Source organism: Dipodomys ordii, unplaced genomic scaffold (assembly GCF_000151885.1).
Source record: "Dipodomys ordii isolate 6190 unplaced genomic scaffold, Dord_2.0 Scaffold13, whole genome shotgun sequence".
In the NCBI taxonomy this organism is placed as follows: Eukaryota; Metazoa; Chordata; class Mammalia; order Rodentia; family Heteromyidae; genus Dipodomys; species Dipodomys ordii.
Window position 1 is genome coordinate 13,384,734 of NW_012267229.1, and position 24,660 is coordinate 13,409,393.

Below are 24,660 nucleotides of genomic sequence, written 5' to 3' on the forward strand. Positions count from 1 at the left end.
GCTTTTTTCTTTTTGCTTATGTGGTGCTGAGGAATCGAACCCAGGGCCTCGAGCATGCAAGGCAAGCGCTCTACCACTGAGCCACCTTCCCAGCCCCTCAATAAATATTTTTTATTGTCCCCAAAAAGTAATGTACTCATTGCAACTTTTCATCAAATAAAAATATAAACACATACAGAAGTAGAGATTGGGCTAATGATCCAACCCACCTACCACCACCTGCTAAACAATCGCAGACTTCTCTAGCTCTATGAGGACAGGGATGTTCTGTGTCCACACCATCCAATACCTATGGCTCTGGAATGGGCCATAGGACTGAGGGACTGAACTAGAGCCATTTGCTAGGCTGCCACAATATCGCCAAGCCACACCTCTGACCTTGGTTTTCATTGGTTATTTTTTGAGCTACGGTCTTGTGGCCTGGCCTGGCACATGCTTAAACTGAATCTGCCTACTTTAGGCTCCCTGTCATAGCTGGGACCACAGTTGCATGCAGTGGTATCCAGTTTCCCTCCTTTAAGATGGGGGTCTCTCATATTTTTCTACCTGAGCTGGCTTGGAACTTTGGAACTTTGGAGCTTTTCCTCCACTTCTCAGCCTCCTACGTAGCTTGGTGCCTGTCACTGCTCCCAGCTATAGGTTCAGAAGTGGTCTTGCAAACTTCCTGCTTACGCTGACCTCAAACCACAATCCTCCTGTTCTTTGCCTCCCAAAGAGCTAGGATTACAGGCATGTGTCACTAATGCCTAGCCCTAAACTGTTTTTTTGTTTTGTTTTGTTTTTTTGGTCCGGTCATGGGGCCTGAACTCTGGGCCTGAGCGCTGTCCCTCAGCTCTTCAGCTCAAGGCTAGCGCTCTACCCCTTGAGCCACAGCACCACTTCCAGCTTTTTTCTTTTTGCTTATGTGGTGCTGAGGAATTGAACCCAGGGCCACATGCATGCAAGGCAAGCGCTCTACCACTGAGCCACCTTCCCAGCCCCAGCTCTGAACTTTTAATTGTATTGAATTTTAAGTTAATTGTACATAACTTGTGTAGCAGATGTAGGTGTTGGAGAACACAGGTCTAGAACCCATCCCATTTCCTTCCCTTCAGATCATTTTGGAGCAAATCTCAGACCTCAAATTGTTGCCTTCAGACATAATTCAATCTATCTAAAACAGACTTAAAAAACATTTAAAATATGTAATAGTGCTATCACACCTATAAAAAGGAATCATAGCTTTTTTAAAGTTCATATGGTGTTTCTTTAATTAGTTACTAAAGTTTCCAAATTAGGACTCACTCTCTTTTTGGAATCAATATCCTGATTTTTGGTTATCCTTGAAAAATTGCATGGAGAAAAAAACAAACAAACAAAAACCCAATGACAGAAACTCCAGTCATTGGAACTTCACACTCCAGGACAGCTGGTGAGAAGTGTTGGGTGGCTGCCCCTCCAGACAGGGCATGTCTTCATGGTAGATTCTCAGGTAGTTCAGCTCCTCTGAACTTTGATGTTTGAGTCTCTGCCTCTACTTGTCAGGAATTTCACAGTCCGACTTGTACCTTCAGATGTCACCAGAAGACTGGCATCTAACCCTCTCTCCCACTAGCTCATAGTATCTCAACTCCACAGGATAGCAGGAAAAGAGAGACAGAAGGAACCAAAAACAGCCTTGTATTCTTAGACTATAGGATCCTGACCTTTAGTCTCTACCCTCCACCCACTTTGCCAACCCACTTCACAGAAGGGGAAACTGAGATCTAGAGAGAGGAGGAGAGCTGGCTGCACTCATACAGTGAGGGATCTGAGAGACCAGGATGTGTTCCCAGATGCTTTATTTGCTAGCAGTTGCCTGTTTTTTCTGCTGGACAAAAACAGGGACCATTGGCTTTAGGTCTTGGCTTTTCATCCAGAGCCTGAAACTAGTGGCTAGAAAGTGTTTGGCTTCATCTTAGCCAAAGAAGGGGTGACTCTGTGAAGAGGTGGGGGACTGCTGAGGAGGAGGGAGACAGCTTGGCACCCAGCAGCACACGAAATGGGAGAAAAACGTGTAAAATCACATTCTTTACTGACATTTAGGATCCATTTGGCTGCCAATCCCAGGAAGGTCCTATTTTTTGCATCCTTGCAGGAGTGCTCAGAATTGAGGGGTGAGCTGATGGAGGAGGGGGTCTTAGGGCATCCTCCCAGAAGCTTCCAGGACCACACTGCATGTGAGGTGACCACAAACCCATGAGTGGCTGGCTCAGCTTGACACATGCCCCATGGCAGGATTGCAGGGGTCAATTAGTCCTGACCTAAGATACAGCTCTGAGCTTTCTGGCCATTTGACCTTCGGCAAATCACTTCTCCAAATGCCTGCCAACTGCCTCTGGACCATCTGGGCATTGGATCTCCTGTCTTCCACAGCAAGTGCTCACTCTAAAATGCACTCTTCTGTTTAAAACTCTCCCTGTTAGCCAGGCACCAGTGGCTCATGCCTGTAACCCTAGCTACACAGGAGGCTGAGATCTAAGGATCACAGTTTGAAGCCAGCTGGGGCAGGAAAGTCCATGAGAATCTCATCTCCAGTTAATCACAGAAAAATCCATGGCACTGTGGCACATGAGCCTTGAGCAAAAAGGAGCTCAGGGACAGCACCTAGGCCCAGAATCCAAGCCCCAAAAAGGGGGTGGGGGAAAGCAAGCTTGGGGACAGCATCTAGGCCCTGAGTTTAAGCCCCAGGATAGGCAAAAAAAATCCTCACTAGTCTCCCTTGCTAGGTCTTGGTTTGCCATCTGTAAAATGGGGTGGTTGTATTGCCCACCTCAAACATTTGTTCTGAGGAATATGCAAGTTAATGCGATAAAACAGCCAGTCATACAATTGGCACTTAATAAATGCAGATGTTGGCATTACTGCTAAAACCTGCACGCCGTGCCTTGCAGAGCAGGTCTTGCACATCCGGTGTTGTCTCTCCAGCCCTTCCCTGAGGAGCCTTCAGGGTCTACAGGGCCCGGCCCATCTGGAGGGGAGAGAGCCCCTGGAGGCTGCTTTCTGGATGACAGAGCTGGGGAGCCGCTGGAAGCTGCTGTGGTTTTGGCCCAGAGTTGTGAGGGGGTGTGGGGAGGGGGAGAACACACACTCGGAAATGAAACATGGAGAGACCAACAGATGGAGGAGCCGAGGATGTGAGAGACACAGACAGACAGAGAGGGACCCAGAGTCACGGAGAGGAGGAGCCAGCAGGGTAGAATGGCTGGAAAACTGGCAGTCACACGGAGCCACGAGCTGAGCAGCAAACCAGCAGATGGACCAGGCAGCAAGGGATAGGTAGATCCAGACAGACAGACAGACCGACCCATGAATGCAGCCAAGACCCAAGACAGACAGGAAGACAGTGGTAGCCACAGGGACAGACAGGCTAACCAAGATCCAGAGTCAGACTGACAGGTAGACAGAGTATCTGAGAGCACTTATCTAAAATCACACCTTGAACTGTGAGACTCATTCAAGGAACAGACACAGGTGGGCTGTCCTATCATCCCAAGGGACTGATGGAGGATCAAATAAAGAGCTGACCTGGATCCAGAAGACAGATGTGGCAGATCTGAGCCACAGACACACAAGAGACCATGATCCCGGGTCTGAGGGCCAGTGGAGGCCTGGATGGAGACCTGGGTCTGGGCCATGAACCCTGCCTAGTGCAGACTCAAGATGACCCAGATGCAGGGTCTAGGAGGGACCACCCCAGCACTGGAGTGGGAAGAACAAAGAGAACAATGGTTTGAAATGTGGGAGAAAAAGGCAGGCAGATGGTTTGGAGTCTGCAAGCCAAGGGGAGAGGCTTGGGTTTGAGTCCAAGTGTGATAAGAGGACCTTGGAAAGTTTTACAAGAAGGATGACACAATCCCACAGGTTTTTAAAAATACCCTGCTGGTTGCCATGTGGAGCGGTTGCAGGGAGCCCACAGAGAAGGCTGGCATGGCTGTCCAGATACGAGATGACAGTCACCCGCACCACATGGTGGCATTGGAGTGAAGGGTGGACTGGGAATATATTTTTGGGGAAAAGTGAATGTATACTCCCTTCCCCAAAGTCCAGAGCCCTTTCCTTGAGATGAAGTGTCTTTCTCCGGGGGCATTTGAGTTCTGTTCAAGGGAACAACATCTTTCAAAGCTTTTCCTTTCTTTCTTCCTTCTTTCCTTTCTTCTTTCTTCCTGCCTTCTTGCTTGCTTCCTTGCTTGTCTTTTTCTTTGCTTGTCTTTTTCTTTCCTTTCTTTCTTTCCTTGCTTGCTGTGCTCTCTCTTGCTCCCCCCTTCTCCTCCTCCTTCCTTCTCCCCCCTTCCCTCCTCCTCCTCCCCCTCCCTCCTCCTCTTCCTCCTCCTCCTCTTCCTCCTCCTCCCCCTCCTCCGGACCTCCTCCTCCTCCTCCTCCTGAACCATACCCCCAGACTTTTTTCTTTGAGTGCCAGTTTTACTGCTTGAACTCAGGGTCTGTTTGCTACCCCTGAGTGTTTTTGCCCAAGGCTGGCACTGTGCCACATTGAGCCACAACTTTTCTGGCTTTTGGGTGACTTATTGGAGAGAAAAGTCTTACAGATTTTCCTGTCCAGGCTGACTTTCAATTTTGATCCTCAGATTTCAGCCTCTTGAGTAGCTAGAATTATAAATGTGAGCCACTGGTACATGGTTCAGACATGCTTTTTTTTTTTTTTTTTAGTTTTTGAGACAAGAGCTCGTTGCAGGCCTTGAACTTGTGATTCTCCTGCCTAAACCTCCTAAGTGCTAGGAGAGTGCTGAGATTACAGGCATGTGCCACAATGCTTAACTTCCAACTGTCTTTCAGAGTGGGATATAGAATAGGATAGGCTTCTAGGAGTTTTCAAGAGAGGCTGCCTGGTGATCAGGAGCCAGAGACCTCTACCCTGTGTGTGTTAGCCTGTGTGTGCACAACCCTCTAGTATTAAATCTACTGTGTATTTGTTCATTGTGGCGTAGGGATGGAGCCCAGGCCTTGTGTGTGCTAAGCAAGTGCTCTACCATTGAGTTGCATCCTTACCACTTGGGGGAATTTTTTTAAATTTGGTTTGGTTTGGTTTGGTTCAGTTTAATTTTTCAAGTTTTTTGTTTTGTTTTGCTTTTGAGGCAGGGTCTCTGCATAGTTCAGGCTTGCCATGAACTCAGAATCTGCCTGCCTCATGGTATGTGTCACCATACCCTGTTCTGTCACTTAATACAAGAAGGAAGAAAATAAGATTCAGAGAATCAAAAAGACTACCAAAAGCAGAACCAGGACATGACTGAGATAAGAACCCATCACCTGATGCAGTCTGTCTGACAAGGCCTGTTTCAGAGAAGGGAAAACTGAGACCAGGAATATTGGGTTGCATGTCCTTGTGAGCTCCACATTTGTCAAGCATATTAAATTGCAGCAACATCAAATGTAAATTATATATAACCAGATAAAAGCCAAATTGCAGTTGACTGACTGACACCATGTTCTGTGTTGCAGACATTTAATTAGACATTTATTTAATTTTGATTTTGCAATGTTTTTCCTTGTGTTTTACAGCCAGGTCCCACATGCTTCAAACATTATCCTAGGCCCATGAACATCTTGCAGGACCGTGGCAGTGAGCAATTGGTGCCAGCTGAAAGAACAGCCACAATTTTGATCCTTTAGCCAAAAGGGGAGCTGCAAGGCCAAAACCCAGGTTGTGGCATGGTCTCCGTGCTCCCCATGATCCCATGCTCCCTCGATGATGGGTGCAGAGACCTCCTTTTTGCTCTTCCCTGTTGCTGCCCCGGCCCACAACAGCCCAGGGCTGTGAGTCCTTTGTCTGTGGTTAGCTGGGAGCTGGCAGAGGAGAGGGCAGGAGTGGGCGGGGAGGTGGCAGGTGGCCTGTCAGGTGGTGATGGATGCTGGCTGGGGCGGGGCCTCTCTCATGCTGACCCGGGTCCGGAAACAGATGGTCTTCCAGCCCTAGAGAAACTTCCAAGGTGTGCCCTCCCCCAACTCCCCAGGTCCCTTCATGTTGGGCCAGCTGGTCTCTCCTTTCAGTTCAAAGCCAGAGCTGCAGGAATGGGCTGGGACGGGGGAGGGGGGGAAGAATGGGGAGGATGGAAGCTAGGAAAGATGGCCCCGCAGAAGCCCAGGGGCCATCCTAGAGCCCCCACCAGTAGCCACCTTCAGGTCTGCTTTCTGCCCCTCTTATGTTTCCTGTCTTAGCTCAGCTCTGTCACCGCAGGCCTGGACCAAACCCCAGCTTCTCCTGGCTTCTCTCCAAGCCAGCTTCTGAAATGAGCTTTCAGAGCTTCAGAGTTGATCGTATCACCTCCGATTCTGGGATGGAATTCAGATTTACAATAAAACCTGAACTCTCCAGTCCAGAGTGTTTGTTTTGTTTTGGTTGTGCCGTGGGGCCTTTCACAGACTAAGCATGTATTCTACCACTAGCTACACCTCCAAGCCTCCAGGCCAGAATTTGAGACCAGTTCTGGTTTTCCTATGCCTCTGCCCATCAAAATCTTCCTATTTAGGCTGCCAGACCTCTGAGCCCCCCCCCCCAGACGGCCACACATTCTCTTGCTGTTGCACTTTTTTTTTGTGGGGGTGCTGATATGGGAGCATGAACTCAGGGCCTGGGCACTGTTCTTGAACTTTTATACTCCAGGCTGGGGCTCTACAACTTGAACCACAGCTTCATTTCTGGCTTTTTGCTGGTTAATTGGAGATAAGAGTCTCATAGACTTTCCTGCCCAGGCTGGCCTCAAACCGTCGTCCTTAGATCTCAGCCTCCTGAGTAGCTGGGATTATTGGTAGGAGCTGCTGACACTGGGCTCTTGCCATGTACTTTCCCATCGGCAGCTCTTTTCATCAGCTACCAATCCCTGCTTAAAACCCAAGACCAAACCCTCCTTCCCATAGGAAGTCTCCCCTGACTGTCTCCCCAAGACAGAGGTGGCACATCTCTTCTCTGTGTTCCAAAGAATTTTGTAGCATCCATGTCACCTCCTACCTGTCTCCCCACCCCCCCATGGGACTATGAGGCACACCCAGGGGCACAAATGTGGTAAAGAGTAAGTGATCAACATACAGTTGCTATACGAGTGAATACATCTGCTTCAGGGACTCTTATGATGGGGGAGAGGCAGGGACCCAGAGAATGGAAGATACAGGGAGGTAATCCAGCTCATCAGAAGAAACACAGTCCAGCCTGGAGCTGCTCAGAAGCACAGGTCTCTACATTGGGAGGTTTGGGAGTGGGTAGAAATGCACAGATTAGAAGTAGCTGGAAGGACAGCAGTGTTGGAAGAGGAGTTGGGCTGAGGGGCCTTTGCATGTCCCAAGTCAACCAGGAGGGACCTCCCCTTCTCCATCTTGGCTACCTGTCCTGGAAGGTGGCTAATTGAGGGTGCGTGTACAGCATTGTTTGGTGACTAGAAGACCCAGGGATGGAGAGGAGGGCCCTAAATGGATGCTTCTAGCTAGATGAGGGTAGATGGGTGTATGAGAGAGGGGCAGTGGCAGAATCTATGTCCTGGAACTCTAGATCTGAAAGGATTCCAGAGCCATCAAGCCCATCCCTCTCATTGGCAGAGAGAGCCACACAACCACCTAAGCGCAGGATGCCCATTTGAGGAAACTGGGTATCAGCCATCCCATAGACTGCAGTTCTGCCCTTGGGCTGGTGGCACACATAGTTGTCACTTCCCTCCTAGTTTCCAAACCACACCCTAGAAATGCCACCTTGTTCCATCTGGGAATAGACTAGACAGATTCCTGATTCCCCAGTTTCCAATTCACATAGTAGAGTCATTGGATCTGAGTTGGGATTTCTCTTCTCTAGTTTCAGGGGGGAACTTTTAGAGGACCCTTCCATGGTCTCAGCAAAGGGTCTGCCTGCCTCATGAATCAAAAATTTAGGGGCTGGTAAAGGGGTAGGATCTGTGGTCATCAGACCCAAGTGGAGCTTCCTGTTTAGAGAGGGGAAAATTGGGCCCAGAGATCTGTGTTGGCAGGTCCACTCTCATCCACCTTGACAGAGTGCAAAATAGTTTCTCTTCTACTCATCTTCCCAGTTCCTTTGGGCTCCTAGAGCTCAAGGGGCTCTTGCCTAAGATCTCACGGGAAATGAGTAGAGTCAGGACTTGAACTCAGGACTGGAGAGGGTAGGAAGGGTTTCCTACCCACAACAGGATTACCAGAGTTCTATTCAACTCAACACACTTGCAGCCATTCCACATGAATGGCTGAGCACCTACTGTGTGCTGAGAGCTGAGGGTACTGCCATTATTGGATGAGGACAATAGCTGGGAGATGGAGCCTGGTGGAGGCTCCTACTCTAGGTGGGGGAGGGCCAGCAGAAGCTGTGCTTAAAATCTAGGCTTTGAAAGAAAAGACTTACCCAGGTTTGGGGTTAGGGGACAGGAAAGGGGTAACAGTGGGTGCAGTGTGGGAAAGTATTGAGAGCCCTGGAATCTACCACTTGTGCAGAGTAGCTGGAGCCCCAAAATTTTTAGGGAGGAGCAGCACAAGAGGAAGTGAATATAATCTCAAATGCCAAGAGCAGGTGTCTGGGCATCTTCCCCGTGCCCTGAGGGGAAGTCAGGGATAGGCCAGGAGCTGCTGCAACAGCACTAGGCACTGGCCCCAGGATTGTCCCTGAAGGGACCCCGCTGGCAAAGCTGTATAGTGTGAAAGAAAAGGCAGTGTGGTTTGATGGTTAGAGTGTACCTGGGGTTGAATCCTGATCCCATTGCTTCCTAGCTTTGTGATCTTAGGCAAATGACAGGCCTCTCTGGCTCCCAGTTTTCTCATCTATAACGTGGAGATACTAGCACTAGTGTAAAATCAAATCATAGCCAGGTGCTGGTGGCTCTTGCCTGTAATCCTAGCTACTCAGGAGGCTGAGATTGCAGGTCAAAGCCAGCCTGGGCAGGAAAGTCTGTGAGACTTTTATCTCCAATAAACTACTCAGAAAATCCAAAAGTGGCACTGTGGATAAAGTAGTAGATGCTAGGCTTGAACAAAAGAAGCTCAGGAACAGAGCCCACACCCAGAATTTAAGCACCCTGACTGGTAAAAAAAAATTTTTTTTTAATCAAGTCAAAGAAAGCAGGGCTGTAAGATTGCACATACTGCATCCAGGGTGTCCTTTGCCCCAGTCTCTGTGTGTGTGTGTGTGTGTGTGTGTGTGTGAGTGTGTCTCTGTGTGTGTGTCTGTGTCTCTGTGTCTGTGTGTGTGTGTGCACGTGCGCACACCAGTACTGGGCTTGAACTCAGGGCCTGGGCCTGGGTACTGCTCCTTAGCTTTTATTTTCTTATTTTGCTCAGTACTAATGCTTTACCACTTGAGCCACAGCTCCACTTCTGGCTTTTTGATGATTCATTGGATTGAGTCTCACGGACTTTCCTGCCCAGCTGACTTTGAACCTGAATCCTCAGATCTCAGCCTCCTGAATGGCTAAGAGTACAGACATGAGCCACTGGCGCCAGCACCTCTTCCCCCAACCCCAGTCCTTGAAGCTAAGGAGCCCATTCGGTGGTCCGCAATCGCTGCCCCGCAGAGGAGAGCCTTTCTTTCCCTGGGCCCATTTTACAGCTGCGGAGCAGGCTGAGCGCAGGGGGAGGAGGCTGTGCCGAGATGCGGGCCGCGGAGCTGAGCCGGGGTCCTTCTGCAGGTACCTGCGCGCCCTGTACCTGGGGCTGCAGAGCCGCTGGCGAGGGGAACGGCTGCGGCGCCACTTCTACTGGCGGATGCTGTTCGAGAGCGCCGACGTGAGCATGCTGCGCCTCCTGGAGACCTTCCTGCGCAGCGCGCCACAGCTGGTGCTGCAGCTCAGCCTGCTGGTGTACCAAGGCCACAAGCCCGACCTGCTGCCCGGTGAGCCCCCAGGGACGCCCCCTACCCCCCTGCCCGGGCTCTCCATCCCTTCACCACCCCTTAGGGCCTTTGGGTGCCCCTCTTCTGCTCTGCTCCCTTCTCTATTGCCAAAACAGACCAGACGTGTGTGTGTGTGTGTGTGTGTGTGTGACTCCTGGGGTTTGAACGTTCCTGAGGGCGCTGTCCCTGAGCTTCTTTTGCTCAAGGCTAGCACTCTACAACTTGACCCACAGCACCACTTCAGTTTTTTTCCGGGAAGTTTGTTGGAGTTAAGAGTCACATGGCCTTTCCTGCCTGGGCTGGCTTTGGACCACGTTCCTCAGATCTCAGCCTCCTGAGTAGCTAGGATTACAGGCGTGAGTCACCAGTGTTCAGCTCAGATCTCATTTCTGACCTTTACTTCACAGCACATCTTAGACCCCCTGGGGTGTTTCCTCACCACCTTCATTCCCCAAATTGCCCCAATCTCCACCTCCATCTCCTGGGGAGCCCCTGCTCATACACCTGCCCAATTGCCATCGGTTTGGAGAAAATCTGGTCATCTACCCCCTCACTGGGGAGCCTGAGGACCCCTCCCCAACCCAGGCCTGGTCTTAGTTTCCTCTCTTGCCACAGGCCCTGTTCATATCCCAACCTGACCTTTCCTGACACTCTAGGATGCCTCCCTTCCCCCAGCCCCCCCCCACACCAGTATCACAGAAAAGCCACATTCTTACATTTCTGGAGCACTTCATTCTCTCTCCTCCAAGACCCTGTCCAGCCCATTTTCCATCAGTCCCCTTAGGAAGCTATTTCCAGGGTACAAGGTTTCACCCGAGACCTTCTCCTCACCCCTCAGCCTCACAGCTCTGGGCATCCCTCCAAACCCAGCCACATCTCAGTGATCCATAGCTTCTAAAGGTCCCCTTCCTGGCTCTACCATGCCCTAACCATGACCCCCTCTCTGCCTCTTCTTCCACTCCCACAGTCCCACACCCTAATTTCCCACCTCCCACAAGACCCATGAACCCAAACAGCCCCACATGAGATTCCTAGACTTGAACCTTGGTGAGGGGTGAAGAGCCACCCAACTTTCACATCCCTTTAAGCTCCCACCCAACCCTGACCGCCTCACCTCATCTCATCATTGCCCTTGACACCCCTCCGTGCAGGGTCCCCTACTTCCACTGATCCACAGACCCTTCCCTCACCTCTCCTCAGAACCCAGCTCCTGACCCAGAACCCTCCCCCTCTCCCCAGACCCCAACCCGGACCCACCCCTAACCCATCCCACCCCATCCCCAACCCTGTCTCCACAGCCCTTTCCACCTCTGCCTCTCTGGTGTCCCTGGCCTGGACGCTGGCCTCCTACCAGAAGGTACTGCGGGACTCAAGGGACGACAAGCGACCCCTGTCCTACAAGGGCGCCGTGGCCCAGGTGTTGTGGCATCTGTTCACCATCGCAGCCCGAAGTCTGGCCTTTGCCCTCTTCGCCAGCGTCTACAAGCTGTACTTTGGCATTTTCATTGTGGCCCACTGGTGTATCATGACCTTCTGGGTCATTCAAGGGGAGACGGACTTCTGCATGTCCAAGTGGGAGGAGATTATCTACAACATGGTGGTGGGCGTCATTTACATCTTCTGCTGGTTCAACGTGAAGGAGGGCCGCAGCCGCCGCCGCATGGCCCTGTACTACTGTATCATCCTGCTGGAGAATGCCGCGCTCACTGGCTTCTGGTACTCCAGCCGCAACTTCACCGACTTCCACTCGCTCATCCTGGTGTGCGTGGTGGCCGCCAGCTTCGCGCTGGGCATATTCTTCATGTGTGTCTATTACTGTCTCTTGCACCCCAATGGGCCCATGCTGGGGCCCCAGGCACCTGGCTGCATCTTCCCAGAATCCCCAGGGCCTTGTGGCCCACCAGCCGATGCTGTCACAAGTCCCCCGAGGTCCCTGCCAAGGACTACAGGCGCCGAGAGGGATGGGGCCTCAGCGGCAGGTGAGCGTGCAGGGACCCCCACGCCACCCGTCTTCCAGGTGCGACCTGGCTTGCCTCCCACGCCAGTGGCCCGCCCCTCGCGGACAGAGGGGCCTGTCATTCGGATTGACTTGCCTCGCAAGAAGTATCCGGCCTGGGATGCGCATTTTATTGACCGCCGGCTCCGGAAGACCATCCTGGCCCTGGAGTACTCCTCACCGGCCACTCCTCGCTTGCAATACCGCAGCATGGGCACCTCCCAGGAGCTGCTGGAGTATGAGACCACAGTGTAGGCCCTGCTCTGCTCCCCACACAAGGGACAGGCTGGGCTGACCCCACAGTGACCAGTGTTAAATCTGGAATTTCAGGACCACAGGCTTACAGGGAGTGGGTCTGTGGGGCTAAGTCTCACCACTGGGTTCTTTAGGGGAGGAGGCAGCCTGTGGAGGCTCCAGACCCAGACTCCATTTTCAGCCCTGTGGCCCATTCCCAAATGTCCTCCAAACCGGGGCACAGGGAATCAACTGGTGCTATACTCCTCACAAGCTGCCCTACTTTCCTGGGGCCTCTACATCATGCCTAGCACAGGAGCCCACCCTGTCCCCTGCTTGGCATTGCCCACATGTCACCCTGGTGAGCCAAGCAGAGAAAGGGCACTGTCCAGGGCCTGTGGCTTAGGCCCCGTGTTGGGGGCAGGAAGCAGCCCTGTGGACTGGTATCTGTAGGACTCAAGCCTGGAGCTGGATAGCAGTGGAACTGAGGAGGGTGTTGGGGTGGGGGGGTGCTGGGGGTGGGGGCTGACAATGCAGAGATAAGCAGAAGAAAACCCTCAGAGGGGCTCAGGCTGGCAGAAGTGCAGAGGAGTGGAAGGGGAAGGGGAAGGAACCATAGTCCAGGGCAGAGAGGTAAGGAGAAAATTCTGGAGACAGACTGTATAGTGGGGTTCCGACACCTCAGGTGAAAATTTTCAAGGAGCCATCTTTGTTCTAAGTGAATATTTCTTCTAGATCAAGGTCTTGAACACAGCAGATTAGTCTAGGAAGAGACTCTGGGCTCAACTGTAGCTGAGATTCTAGCACATTGAGTGAGGGCCTGTTCTAGAGGCCACTTGGTTCCAGGTAAGGTTCTAGAACACCTAGTTGGAACAGCTAATCTGCATTGTGTTAGGAGGGGTGAGGACACAGGAGCCCAGCTGCTCTGATGTGGAGGAGTTGAACTTCCACCGTGGGGCAAGTTTTGAACCCAGTTCTCATGGACTAGAGGAAGAATGAGTGCTCTAGTCTAGTTTGGACTTATGGGAGTTTTAGGCCTCTGGCTATGGCCCCAATCATCTTTCTAAACGGAAATTATGCTCAGAGTTCTCAAGATGCTTTATCTGTCAACTGGTTCTCAGCTGGGTGGATAAAGGCTCTGGGGATGAGACAAGCATCTGGGCTTTCTGCCATCCGCAGAGGTGCAGCCTCCCCGGGCGGCATCTGGGAAACAGACTTGTTTGGCCTCAGATCTGGCGATACCTCCAGGACCTGAGGTCCATTCCCAGGGCCTGAACATCCTGGGGATGTGCAGGGGACCCTCCTCTAGGGCCACACCCCCACTTGGGGCAGCCATACCTGGAGGAGGTGTGTGGTTTTGGGAGTGGGGCGGTCAGCAACTCTGTGGGGGTGAAGGAGCCTCTAGGCAGAGCTTGGAACTCCCTCCCCCTCCTCCATGCCAACTGCAGGGTCTTCATGGGGAGGGGATATCCATGGATTTTAGGGCCAGACACAGACCTGGGCTGGGGTGAGTTAGGCCATGAGAATCCTAGACTATGCAAATTAGGAGCAGTGCTTAATGCTTTCTGGCTCAGCCTCCCTAGGGGTTCCAAATGTGAAACTGAGGCTGAGCAACAGCTCTCCTCCCGCCATCTCTTCACTGTTCCATCAAATGGTGATGGGCACTGATGGACTGGTAAGGGTGCAGAGTGAACCCACAGGTCTAGAGGGCAGGAATGCGCACACACACACAAGCACACATCCTAACTAAGACAGAAGGCCACTGCCCAGACATGCACAGGTTAAGATGGTACATGACCCCACGTTGCCATCTCAGGAGAAAGCCCTGTCCTTCCTTCCATTTCTCTCATCTTTAAAAAGCCTCAAGATCCTGGCCTTAAGAGTGACAGCTAGTTCCATTCTGACCCAGACCCGTGTGGATGGGTCACACATTCTTCTCTGCACAGATCTGTCTTCAGAAAGAGCTAATTCCACGGCCCATTACACACGCCACAGCCTCTGTCAGGCAGTGTTGAAGATGAGGACTCTGACCAAACTCCTGTTTGTTTCTCTAGGCTGACTGTGCCAGGAATGTTCACTCTGTGTTGCTATCTTCCTCCCTTTGGTTCACGCCTCATCTTTCACTCCCAAGGGAGGTGTGTAATCCACCCGTCTGCCCTCCAGGTGAGGAAACAGGCCCAGCAAGGGGATGCACGGGTCACCCTTGGCAAGTTATTGTACTCCCCCAGAGTATAAATCACTTAACTAGTGGCCCCCAATCCTCCCAGTATCCTAGATGGAAAAGCGAAAAGACCCTGCGTAGGAGCTGGGAGCCTTTAGTCCAGGAGACACCAGGGAGCCAGGGACGAGGGGCAGAGGCAGGCGGCGCTTGAGGCTCACATTGTTTGGACTTCACCCTCTCATCGTCTCAAAAGGCCTGAGGAGAGGGTTCTGGGTACCTTCTGCTTCTTTCCGCCAGGAGAGCTCAGCCCCTAAAGGACTCCCTTCCCTGCTGTGCAGGATCCCCATCCTGCATGACCTAAGGTCCCTCTCCTCCCTGGCTTATCCCCTTGCTTCACTGGGAGCAGGGTCTGAATAGAGGAGTCTTCAGGCCCTTGGAGCTATTGTTTCCTGCTCTTTTCTATGACTCAATCTACCTCAGCCAGCCTCTCTTCCCTGCCAGAACCAGACCCCATGGGGCCTCCCCCCTCCCCCGCCCCCCGTCAGTTGTGGGGCTTGAACCTGAGCTCTTTTGTTCAACGCTAGCAGTCTACCACTTTGAGCCATAGCACCACTTCCAGTTTTCTGGTGGTTAATTGGAGATAAAAAGGCTCTCTCAGACTTTCCTGACAGGGCTAGCCTTGAACCACAATCCTCAGATCTCAGCCTCCTGAGTAGCTAGGATTACAGATGTGAGCCATGGGCGCTCAGCCTGTTCTCTTTTCTCTTTTCCTTGCCCAGCCTGGATGCTCAGGCTTCCCCAGGACCCCCACAGGGGCCATGCAGCTGGACAGTAATTAGAACCACAGCCAAAAACACCCTTGGGGGGGGTCCCTGAAACCTGCTGTCCTCCCCACTCATTGTGTAGAAGAAACAGCCAGAGAGGACCAGGTACTTGCCCAAGATCACACAGGAAGGCAATGGTAGATGAACAGTAGTCAGGTCAGTCTTAATGTCACAGGGAGCAGAAGAGAACAGGACACTCTGGGTCCCTGTCCTGCCTTCATACCTGCTTCTCCTGCCCCTCCCCCCACACAAGACTTGTTCCTATTCCCAGGGACAATGTTTGTCTCCCTGTGTCCTTGAACTCCCACCTTTGCACCAGTTTCGCAGGCTATGACCGGGCCTCAAGCCACTGCGGGCACCCATGGCTCACGGCCCACCTCCACACTGCTGTACCAGGTGCCTTGTAATGGTCACCCAGGCTGCCAGCACAAGCCTCCACCTTCCCCAGCAGGGGGCTCCCCAACAAGGGAGCTTCCTTGCTCCTTATCTGCCTCATGCTTGAGTCTTCCCTACATTTGTCTTGCCCTCCCCCAGCTCCCTGCTTCCCCCCGTGTCTCCCTGAGGCTGCCCGCCCACGAGAGGGGCAAGAGCACAGGCTGGGAATTTGCCTGCTGCAGACTCAAGTTCCTTAGATCCTTCCCTTGGGACCTTGCCTGGGCTAGAGGCCACGGAAGCCTCCGACAGTGGGGTGCACAGGTTGCCAACTCAAATGTCTCTAGTAATGGGAGTGGGAGACGCGGAGGTCCTAGCCAATAGGGAGTGCTGGGGACTCCGGCCGAAGCACAGGGCGCTCTGTGGATAGGCACTAACGTTAACACTAAAACAAAAGAATTGGCCAAACAAAACACTCATATTTAGCTTCCAGACCACTGGTTCTGAGATCTCTGGTTCAAACTATTGAGATGGCTCTTTCAAAAAGCAGAGACTGGAGACGCTCGTGGGAAAGTCAGCAGCAGAGGTTTTAGCCCCCTTTGAGACTGCTAAGCCTCCCCCGTCTTCTGACCAGCCAAAAGCTGGAAAGAAGAGGAGGTCTGGGTGTCCCCAAGCCCTTGGCTGGGGAAGCCAGCATCTGAGAAGGGCCACTGCCACCTCCAGTGCCTGGGGACAGGACTCTTCTCCAGGCTGGGGCTCCTGGAGAGGAGAAACTTGCACCAGGACAGGAAAAGTCCAGGCACAGGATAAACTGAAGGACAAGACTCCTCCATCCTGTTCTTGGTGTTAAGACACATGGGCAGCTGTGGGACAGGGGCCTGGGCCCCGCGTCTCAATCAGGCCTCTGGGATTCCCGGGTTGGCAGCGTGGGGAGGGGGTATAGTGTGACATTCTGGTTGGGGAGGGGACATTCTTTGGTACTTGGTTGCTGTAGGTAGAGGGGAGGAAGAACCCTAGAACAGGACACTGCGGGAGGGTGAGAAAAGCCCTGCCTGGCCCCATCCCTGGAGAGATGCCCGTGCTTGGCACCTTCCACTCGAACCTCCTGACAGGGGGGCCACTCTTCCCTCAGTACGCTGGCCTTCACTCTATGCACAAGATTGAAAGGACCCCCAGGCCAGGCTGGAAAATGGGGGCCCCAGAGCACTTGCAATAAACTCCCAGTGGAGGGGACCCTGGAACAAAATGGTGGAAGACGGCCTGAGGTGAGGAAAGGCTGGCCTCCATCTTCCTTCACCCAAGACTGCCGTAAACAGCCAGAAAGAGCCCGCACCATTCCCCGAGCCTTTCCTTACTGTCCCCGCTCCTGAGGATCCTGCAGTTTGGGAGAGCTGTTTTTCCCCCAAGCCAAGTCCCCTTTCTAGACAAAGGATTGATTCATTTTGCCACATTCAATGAGCTCAAGCTGAGCTTCTGGGAACAGATAAAGCTGCCAAGGTTTTTGGTGAGAGAATTTCTATATTCTATTGGATTGCTTAAGGCAAAACAACCCCCCCCCAAAAATAAAAGCATTCAGAGATGCCAATTCCTGCCACCACAGACTCTCAGGTGGGCTCTGGGGCCCCTAGTTGAGAATCAGTGGTTTAGTTACCCAGCATCCTCTTTTGCAGGAAGGGCAGACCCAGAGACAGGAGAAAGCGTACCCAAGGTCACACAGCAAGTTGGCAGCAGAGTGGGACCAGAACACCCTCAACTCTGATCTCTCCCCTACCATCTTTTCTCTAGGAGCCACTAGCCATGCCTGAGGGGCCAATTTCCCTCTGTCAGCACAATGTAGGGTGATTCTCCTGTCCCTCCTCGCTCAGCCCCAACTGCTGCCCACTTCTGTTTCCTCTTCTCTGTCTCACCTCCTGGTATTTACTACATCTGTGCCATTCCCAGTCTCCCCCCATCCAACAAGCTGGCCCTTCTGAGCTTCCCCAGGAGGGAGGGGGGCCAAGCTGGGGCTTCTGTACTGAGACTTTTGTACACCACAAACTTTTTGTATATTTTTAATTTTGCTGCGACATGAGATATTAAAAATCATTTCAGTACATGCTGCTTGTGTCCTATTGTTTTGGCTGCTCTGGAAGGGGTGGGGGGGGTGGAGAAAGGATGAGAGGAAGGCTTCCTTCTACCACAATTCCTGTGGCTGCCAGACAGAAAAGCACAGGCAGAAAGTGTGACTCAAATGGTAGAGCAGTTGCCTAAGCAAACTCAAGGCCCTGAGTTCAATTCCCAGTAACGTCAAACAGGCAGGGCATTAGACAAACTTCCCTGTTGATTTGGATAGAATCTCAATCAGTCAGCCAGACATTGCAAATCAATCCCCTTCTCCTTTCTCCTGCTGGGAACAGATCGATTTTTTCCTTTTTTTTTTGGTTGGTCGTGGGGCCTGAACTCTGGGCCTAGGCTCTGTCCCTCAGCTCTTCAGCTGTAGACTAGCGCTCTACCACTTGAGCCTCAGCCCCACTTCCGACTTTTTCTGCTTATGTGGTGCTGAGGAATTGAACCTAGGGCCTCATGCATGCAAGGCAAGCACTCTACCAATGAGCCACCTTCCCAGCTCCCAGATCTATTTTTTGTTAGGTGCCAATCCTGGCACCTTCAAGTCCTGGGGCTTGAACGCAGGTCCTGGGTGCTATCCTTGAGCTTTTTTTTTTCTCCTCAGGCTAGCATTGTATAACTTGAGCTACAGCTCCATTTCCCACTTTTTAGTGGTTAATTGGAGATAAGAGAGTCATGGACTTTCCTGCCCAGGCTGGCTTTGAACTGTGATCCTCAGATCTCAGCCTCCTGAGTAGCTAAGATTACTGGTGTGAGCCATAAGGTTCCAGCCAGCCAGATCTGGATTTTATTCTACACACCTCTCCCGACAGCCCCTGCGAATCAACTGGACTCGAATCTTACCTGCCGTAGTAAACTTTTGAAAGCAGAGGCTTTGGCTCATCTCATTTTTGACTCACGAGCTATTTTCAGTAATACACGCTATTGTTGTATGCTTCTGTTCTCATTCTGCCCCTGCACCAGCTTCTGAGGCAGGCACCAGAACTATCCTGCTTTTGACACCTAAGGACTCTGAGGCTCTGGGAGATTAGGTGAACACATGCAAGTTCATTCCCTTTGAACCTAGGTCCTCCTGTCTCTACCTACTTTACTGACCTTGAGACTAAGCAAGTTGTCTGCTCATGGATCTGAGGTGGGCACTACAGGGAAGGCAGAGATCGTTTTCTACATCTAGTAGTATTCAAAACATTTCTTGTGTTGGGTGCTGGTGGTTCATGCTATGATCTTAGCTGCTGGGGGCAGGAGGGGGACTGAGATCTAAGGATCATGGTTCAGAGCCAGGGCAGAAAAGGTCACGAGACTCTCACTAATAAATTACTCAGAAAAAGCTGGAAGTGGTGCTGTGGCTCAAGTGGTAGAGCACTAGCCTTGAGCAAAAGAAGCTCAGAGTCAAGCACCCAAGCCCAGGGTTCAAGCAAAAAACAACCAAAGTTTTTTAAAAAGCATTTCTTGCCAGGTGCCGGTGGCTCATACCTGTAATCCTAGCTACTTAGGAGGCTGAGATCTAAGAATAGCAGTTTAAAGCCAGCCTGGGAAGGGATCCATAAGACTCTTATCTCCAATTAACCACCAGAAAACCAGAAGTGGCACTGTGGCTCAAGTGGTAGAGACTAGCTTTGAGCTGAATTTCTGAGGGACAGCACCAGGCCCAGAGTTCAAGCCCCAGGACCTACAAAAACAAAAACATATTTTGCACTAGTTGAGATTTCCAGCAGGTGGGAATTCTGGGTTGGTTTACAGGGTTAAATGGCAATTCTGATGTCCAGAGCAGAGCCAGGGCTCGGCTCACATCCTGACCTCTTCCTGTTGGCCCAGCAGGCTGAGTGGAGTTCTCTCTTCCTGCCACTGGGAGGTGGCTGGCAGCATGGAGCAAAGCAGGAGGGAGAGGCTGAGGCCTTCTTCCCTCTGATGGAGGGGGAGAGAAAGGAGAGAGGGACTGGGGGCTTGGAGTCTCCATAGCTACCTTACTCTGAGACAAACAGGAGCCTGGCCCTCCGGCACTGCCAAACAACACAGACCTGACATGTCATGCTTTAAACACCCTGTGCAAGCCAGCCCGCAGCCCTGCACCTGCCCTCACAATTCCCCATTGCTTCCTCTTCCATGGCCTTGCCGCCCCTGGGGACCTTGCTTCCCATGGAGAAGATGATCCTGAGAGCTTAGAGAAAGCAGCCTGGCCCGGGGGCTGCACAACAAAGCAGCTCCAGAGCAGAGCATGGGGCTCCACAACCCTAGTGTGATGGCCAGTGGGGATGGACCACTCAGAGCCTTGCCAAGCATCTTGGGTAAGACAAGCAGCAGGCCTGGGACCCAGAGGGAAGGGGCACTAGGCTTCAGACCCAAACCAGCCAGGAGCCCTGGTTGCCTTACCTACTGTGTGACCTTCCTGGGTTAGGCTCTGCACTGGTGTCTCGATTTGGGGTGTGCGTGTGTGCGTGCGTGCATGTGCATGTACATGCTGGTCTGAAGCTGAACTCCAGGCCCTGAGCTCTTGTCCCTGAACTTTTGTGCTCAAGGCTAGCAGTCTACCACTTGAGCCACAGCTTCACTTCCAGCTTTTTGGTGGTTAATTGGAAATAAGAGTCTCATGGGCTTTCCTGCCCTGGCAGGCTTCAAATTGTGATCCTCAGATCTCAGCCCCCTGAGTAGCTAGGATTACAGGCATGAGCCTGTTCCAGTTACATCTTGGTTTTTAATATGAGGTTTGTAATGGAAGTAATGGTTCCTCAACACCATGAGGAAGGAGTGGTATGGCTTGTGTAAAATGCTTAGCACAGGCACACAAGAGGCCCTCTCCCCACTCTACCTTTGCCCTTCCAAGAGGCAGTCTAACAGCCCCCCAGGCATAGATTAATAGTCCATTTATTTATTTTTATTTTATTTTTGGCAGTGTTGGAACCTAGGGCCTCACAGGCTCTAAACAAGTGCTCTACTATCGAGCTACACCCCCAGCTCCAACAGTTAATATTTATTGAGTACTGCCAGACATGGTACCACATACCTGTATTTTGTGAGGTTTTTTTTTTTTTTTTTTTGGGTCCGGTCATGGGGCCTGAACTCTGGGCCTGGGCACTGTCCCTCAGCTCTTCAGCTCAAGGCTAGCGCTCTACCACTTGAGCCACAGCGCCACTTCCGGCTTTTTTCTTTTTGCTTATGTGGTGCTAAGGAATCGAACCCAGGGCCTTGAGCATGCAAAGTAAGTGCTCTACCACTGAGCCACCTTCCCAGCCCCCTTTTGTGAGGTTTTTACAGCAGGATCACAAGTTCATAGACAGTTTGGGGTGCATAATGAGACCCTGTATCCAAAAAAGAGAGGAGGGGGGAGGAAAAAGAGGAAGGAGGAGGAAGAGGAATAAGGAGGAAGAAGAAGAGGAGAAGAAAAAGAAGAGGAGGAGGAGCAGGAGGAGGAGGAGAGAAGATAAACTTACAATGTGTCAGAATCGCTTCTAAGTATGAGGTTGGAGGTGTGGCTCAGTTGGTAGAGCACTAGCCACTGAACAAAAACATCAGGTACTGAGTTCAAGTCTCAGTCTCAGACCTTAACAAAGAAAAGAATCTATGCCAGGTGCAGGTGGCTCAAGCCTGTAATCCTAGCTACTCAGGAGGCCGAAATATGAGGATCGAGGTTCAAAGCCAGCCCAGGCAGGAGAGACCATGAGACTCTTATCTCCCATAAACCACTCGAAAACTGGAAGTGGCGCTGTGGCTCAAGCAGTAGAGTGTTCACCTTGAGCTGAAGAGCGCAGAGATAGCACTCAGGCCCAGAATTCAAGCCCCACAACTGACCAAAAAAAAAAGAAAAAAAAAGAAAAAGAAAAGAATCTCTCCTAAGCGCATTTAATACTCACGAAGTCACTATGAGGTCAAGCTAGCATTACTGGCCATTTTACAGAAGGGGAGACTGAGGCTAACTGGTGAAAGAATTTGCCCAAGGTCTCATAACCCTAGTCAGTCACAAAGCCACAGAATCCCCAAAGTGCACAATATCGCTTCCCTATAGAGTAATAACTATGAGCTGGGTGCTGGTGCTCACACCTGTAATCCTAGCTACTCAGAAGCCTGAGATCTGAGAATTGAGGTTCAAAGCCAGCTGGGGCAGAAAAGTCTGTGAGACTCTCATCTCCAATCAACCACCAGAAAACCAGAAGTGGGCTGTGGCTCAAAGTGGGAGAGTGCTAGCCTTGAGCAAAAGAGCTCAGGCACAGCTCCCAGGCTGAGTGTTCAAGACCCACTACCAACAGCAACAACAAAAAAGAGTAATGACAGGCTGGGAAGGTGGCTCAGTGGTAGAGCGCTTTCCTTGCATGCATGAGGCCCTGGGTTCGATTCCTCAGAACCACATAAGCAGAAAAAGCTGGAAGTAGCGCTGTGGCTCAAGTGATAGAGTGCTAACCTTGAGCTGAAGAGCTGAGAGACAGCGCCCAGGCCCAGAGTTCAGGCCCCACAACTGACAAAAAAAAAAAGAGTAATGACTATGTTTTGGGATACAGTTCTGAGTAGTTTATGAGCATTTCTCACTTAGTCTCTCATGCCTTCTCTGCCCAGGAAAAGAGGCATCTCTAGAGAGGAGACAAAGGCTCCAAAATGGGGAATGGCCTTTTCTTGCCAATGTGAACACCAAGGCCAGTGGCAGAAATAGGATTAGAATTTAAGATTTTCCAAATGTAAGTAGCCTCCAAATATGGGGGGCGGGGACCCTTCCCCAGCATTACCCAAACAGTTACGCTGTCTGGACAGCATGCCTGCTTGCTGGAGGGTCTTGAGGCTGTGTCCTCCATCCTCCCCCATGTCCCCGCCATCGGATGGGAGGGGCAGGAACTCAGTGCTGGTGGAGTTTCCGACCAGGCAGGAAAAAGAACAAAGGAACTAAGGGTGGAGGGGGTGGCCTGGAGGGTGACAGGAGTAGAGGGGCGCTTCACCATGGAATATGAAGTCAAGAAAGGGAAGAAGGTAGGTGAGAGATGGAGCAGGGTGTGGGGTAGAGGAAGGCCCCAGAGCTGGGGAAGGGGGGGTGCCTGGCAGGGTAGCGAGAAGCCCGCGTGGGACCAGGACCCTCTTTCCCCTCCTTGGCTGTCAGACATTTTGACATGAAACTCCCTGAGCCATTTCTCCCCTCTCAGTGGCCTTTGCCGTCATGCTGAACAATCAGACTGGAACCTTGCCAGGAAATGTTTCCCTGGTGATCTGGGGTGGGGTAGGGGGTGCTCCCCCTACGGACACTAGCAACGGATCCAGGGACCAGGCAAGGCAATCCTGTGCTACAAGGTCATTTGTCCAGGTTTGGGTCTCCCACCTACCCTTTCTTATTTATTTATTTATTTTTGGCTAGTCCTGGGGCTTGAACTCAGGGCCTGTGAGCTGTCCCTGAGCTTCTTTTTGCTCAAGGAAAGCTCTCTACCCCTTGAGCCACAGCTCTACTTCTAGCCTTTTGTGATTAATTGGAGATAAAGAGTCTCATGGACTTTCCTGCCTGAGCTGGTTTCAAAATGCAATCCTCAGATTCAGCCTCCAGAGTAGCTAGGATTATAGGTGTGAGCCGCCAGCAGCCAGGCCTTCCTTATCTTTTTACAAAAGCCCCTTAAGGACTCAGCCACCAAATCTTCCTTCCCAACCTCACCCTTTCTGACTCTGAGAAGTGTTCCCATTTGTTTCTCTGGGTTTCTCTGGTTGTCAAAGGGGCTCCAGGAGCTCCTCAAATTCTAAATTCCCACATTCCCCCCACAGAGACCTTACTCCCCAGAAACCTGCATGAGGCACGTTCTTAAACAGGTACCACGTGAGCCACAGAGGCTCAGGAGGGACCCAGCACACAGGCACAGCCTCTCGTGGTACATTTTGGTGGTGTGACAGTGTCTCACTATGTAGCCTAGGCTGGCTTGAATTCTCCATCCTCCTGCTTCAGCCTCCTGATCACTAGGATTTTAGGCAGGAACCCCACGGTCAGCCTTAGCTCATTCTTTTGACAGACATTTATTGAGCACCTTGAGAAAAACCTGGTGCTGGTGATGCTGTGTTGTGGTTAGCAAACTCAAGAAAAGTCCTTTCTTTCTCCCTGGAGTGCACAGTCTAATGTGGGAAACAGCTACTAAATTGGTGTGTGTGTGTGTGTGTGTGTGTGAGCACATGTGTGTGCAGTGCGTGTGTGTGTGTGTGTAAGGGAGAGAGAGAGAGAGAAAGGGGGGGCCTGGATGCTTTCCCTGACCCTTGCCCTTGGCCCTTTGGGGGGTCATGGGGCTTAAATTCAGGGCCTGGACACTGTCTCTGAGATCTTTTGCCAGTGGAGCCACAGCTGCACTTCTAGTGTTCAGGTGGTTCATTGGAGCTAGGAGTGTCATGAGACTTTCCTGCCTAAGCTGGCTTTGAACCATGATCTTCAGATCTCAGCTTCCTGAGTAGTTAGGATTTATAGGCGTGAGCTACCAACAGCTGGATTCTTGACCTTTTTTGCTCAATACTAGTGTTCTACCACTTCAGCCACAACTCCACTTCCTGCTTTTGGGGGGATAATTAATTGGAGATAAGAATCTCATGGATTTTCCTGTCTGGACTGGCTTCAAACCTGGATCCTCAGCTCTCAGCCTCCTGAGTAGCTAGAATTGTAAGTTTGAGCCACATGTGCCTGTCTCAACTAATAATTTTTAAAGCCAATAATAAAAAGTATATAAAAAGCCCCATATTCAGTGTGGGAGATCGATTGTGACGGTACTCAGCCCTGGATGAGTGAGTTGGAACTGAGACCTGGTAGGAGGAAGGAAAGTAGGCAGGGAAGATGCAGAGGAGAAGCTTGTGCAAAGCCCTGTGTTGGAAAGGAATGAAGCATAGAAGGAACCGAAAGATGGTCAGCTGACTAGGAGATAGGAGTGAGGGGGGCAGGGTGGATAGATGAAGCTGGAGAGGTGGGCAAGGTTGGACCACGCAGAGTGGCAGACAAACGTCCCATCCCATTCCACAAGACTCGCTTATGGGGCTAGGAAGGTGGCTCAGTGGTAGAGCGCTTGCCTTGCATGCATGAGGCCTTGGGTTCGATTCCTCAGCACCACATAAGCAAAAAGAAAAAAGCCGGAAGTGGCGCTGTGGCTCAAGTGGTAGAGTGCTAGCCTTGAGCTGAAGAGCT

The 24,660-nt window shown here is 51.6% G+C and overlaps 2 protein-coding genes across 2 annotated transcripts in view; both read left to right on the top strand.

Moving 5' to 3' along the window:
- Xkr7 (XK, Kell blood group complex subunit-related family, member 7) overlaps nucleotides 1–12,499 on the top strand; it is a 38,122-nt gene extending 25,623 nt beyond the window's left edge. The window contains exons 3-4 of the mRNA XM_013010669.1: nucleotides 9,651–9,853; nucleotides 11,152–12,499. Of these exons, the coding sequence (XP_012866123.1) occupies nucleotides 9,651–9,853; nucleotides 11,152–12,104 (1,156 nt within the window). The 3' untranslated portion in view covers nucleotides 12,105–12,499. The remainder of the gene's footprint in view (nucleotides 1–9,650; nucleotides 9,854–11,151) is intronic.
- A 6,392-nt stretch (nucleotides 12,500–18,891) lies between these two features.
- Nucleotides 18,892–24,660, top strand: part of Ccm2l (cerebral cavernous malformation 2-like) — a 16,411-nt gene continuing 10,642 nt past the window's right edge. Inside the window, exons 1-2 of the mRNA XM_013010794.1 lie at nucleotides 18,892–18,897; nucleotides 22,514–22,517. The gene's annotated coding sequence lies outside the window, so the exon portion shown is untranslated. The remainder of the gene's footprint in view (nucleotides 18,898–22,513; nucleotides 22,518–24,660) is intronic.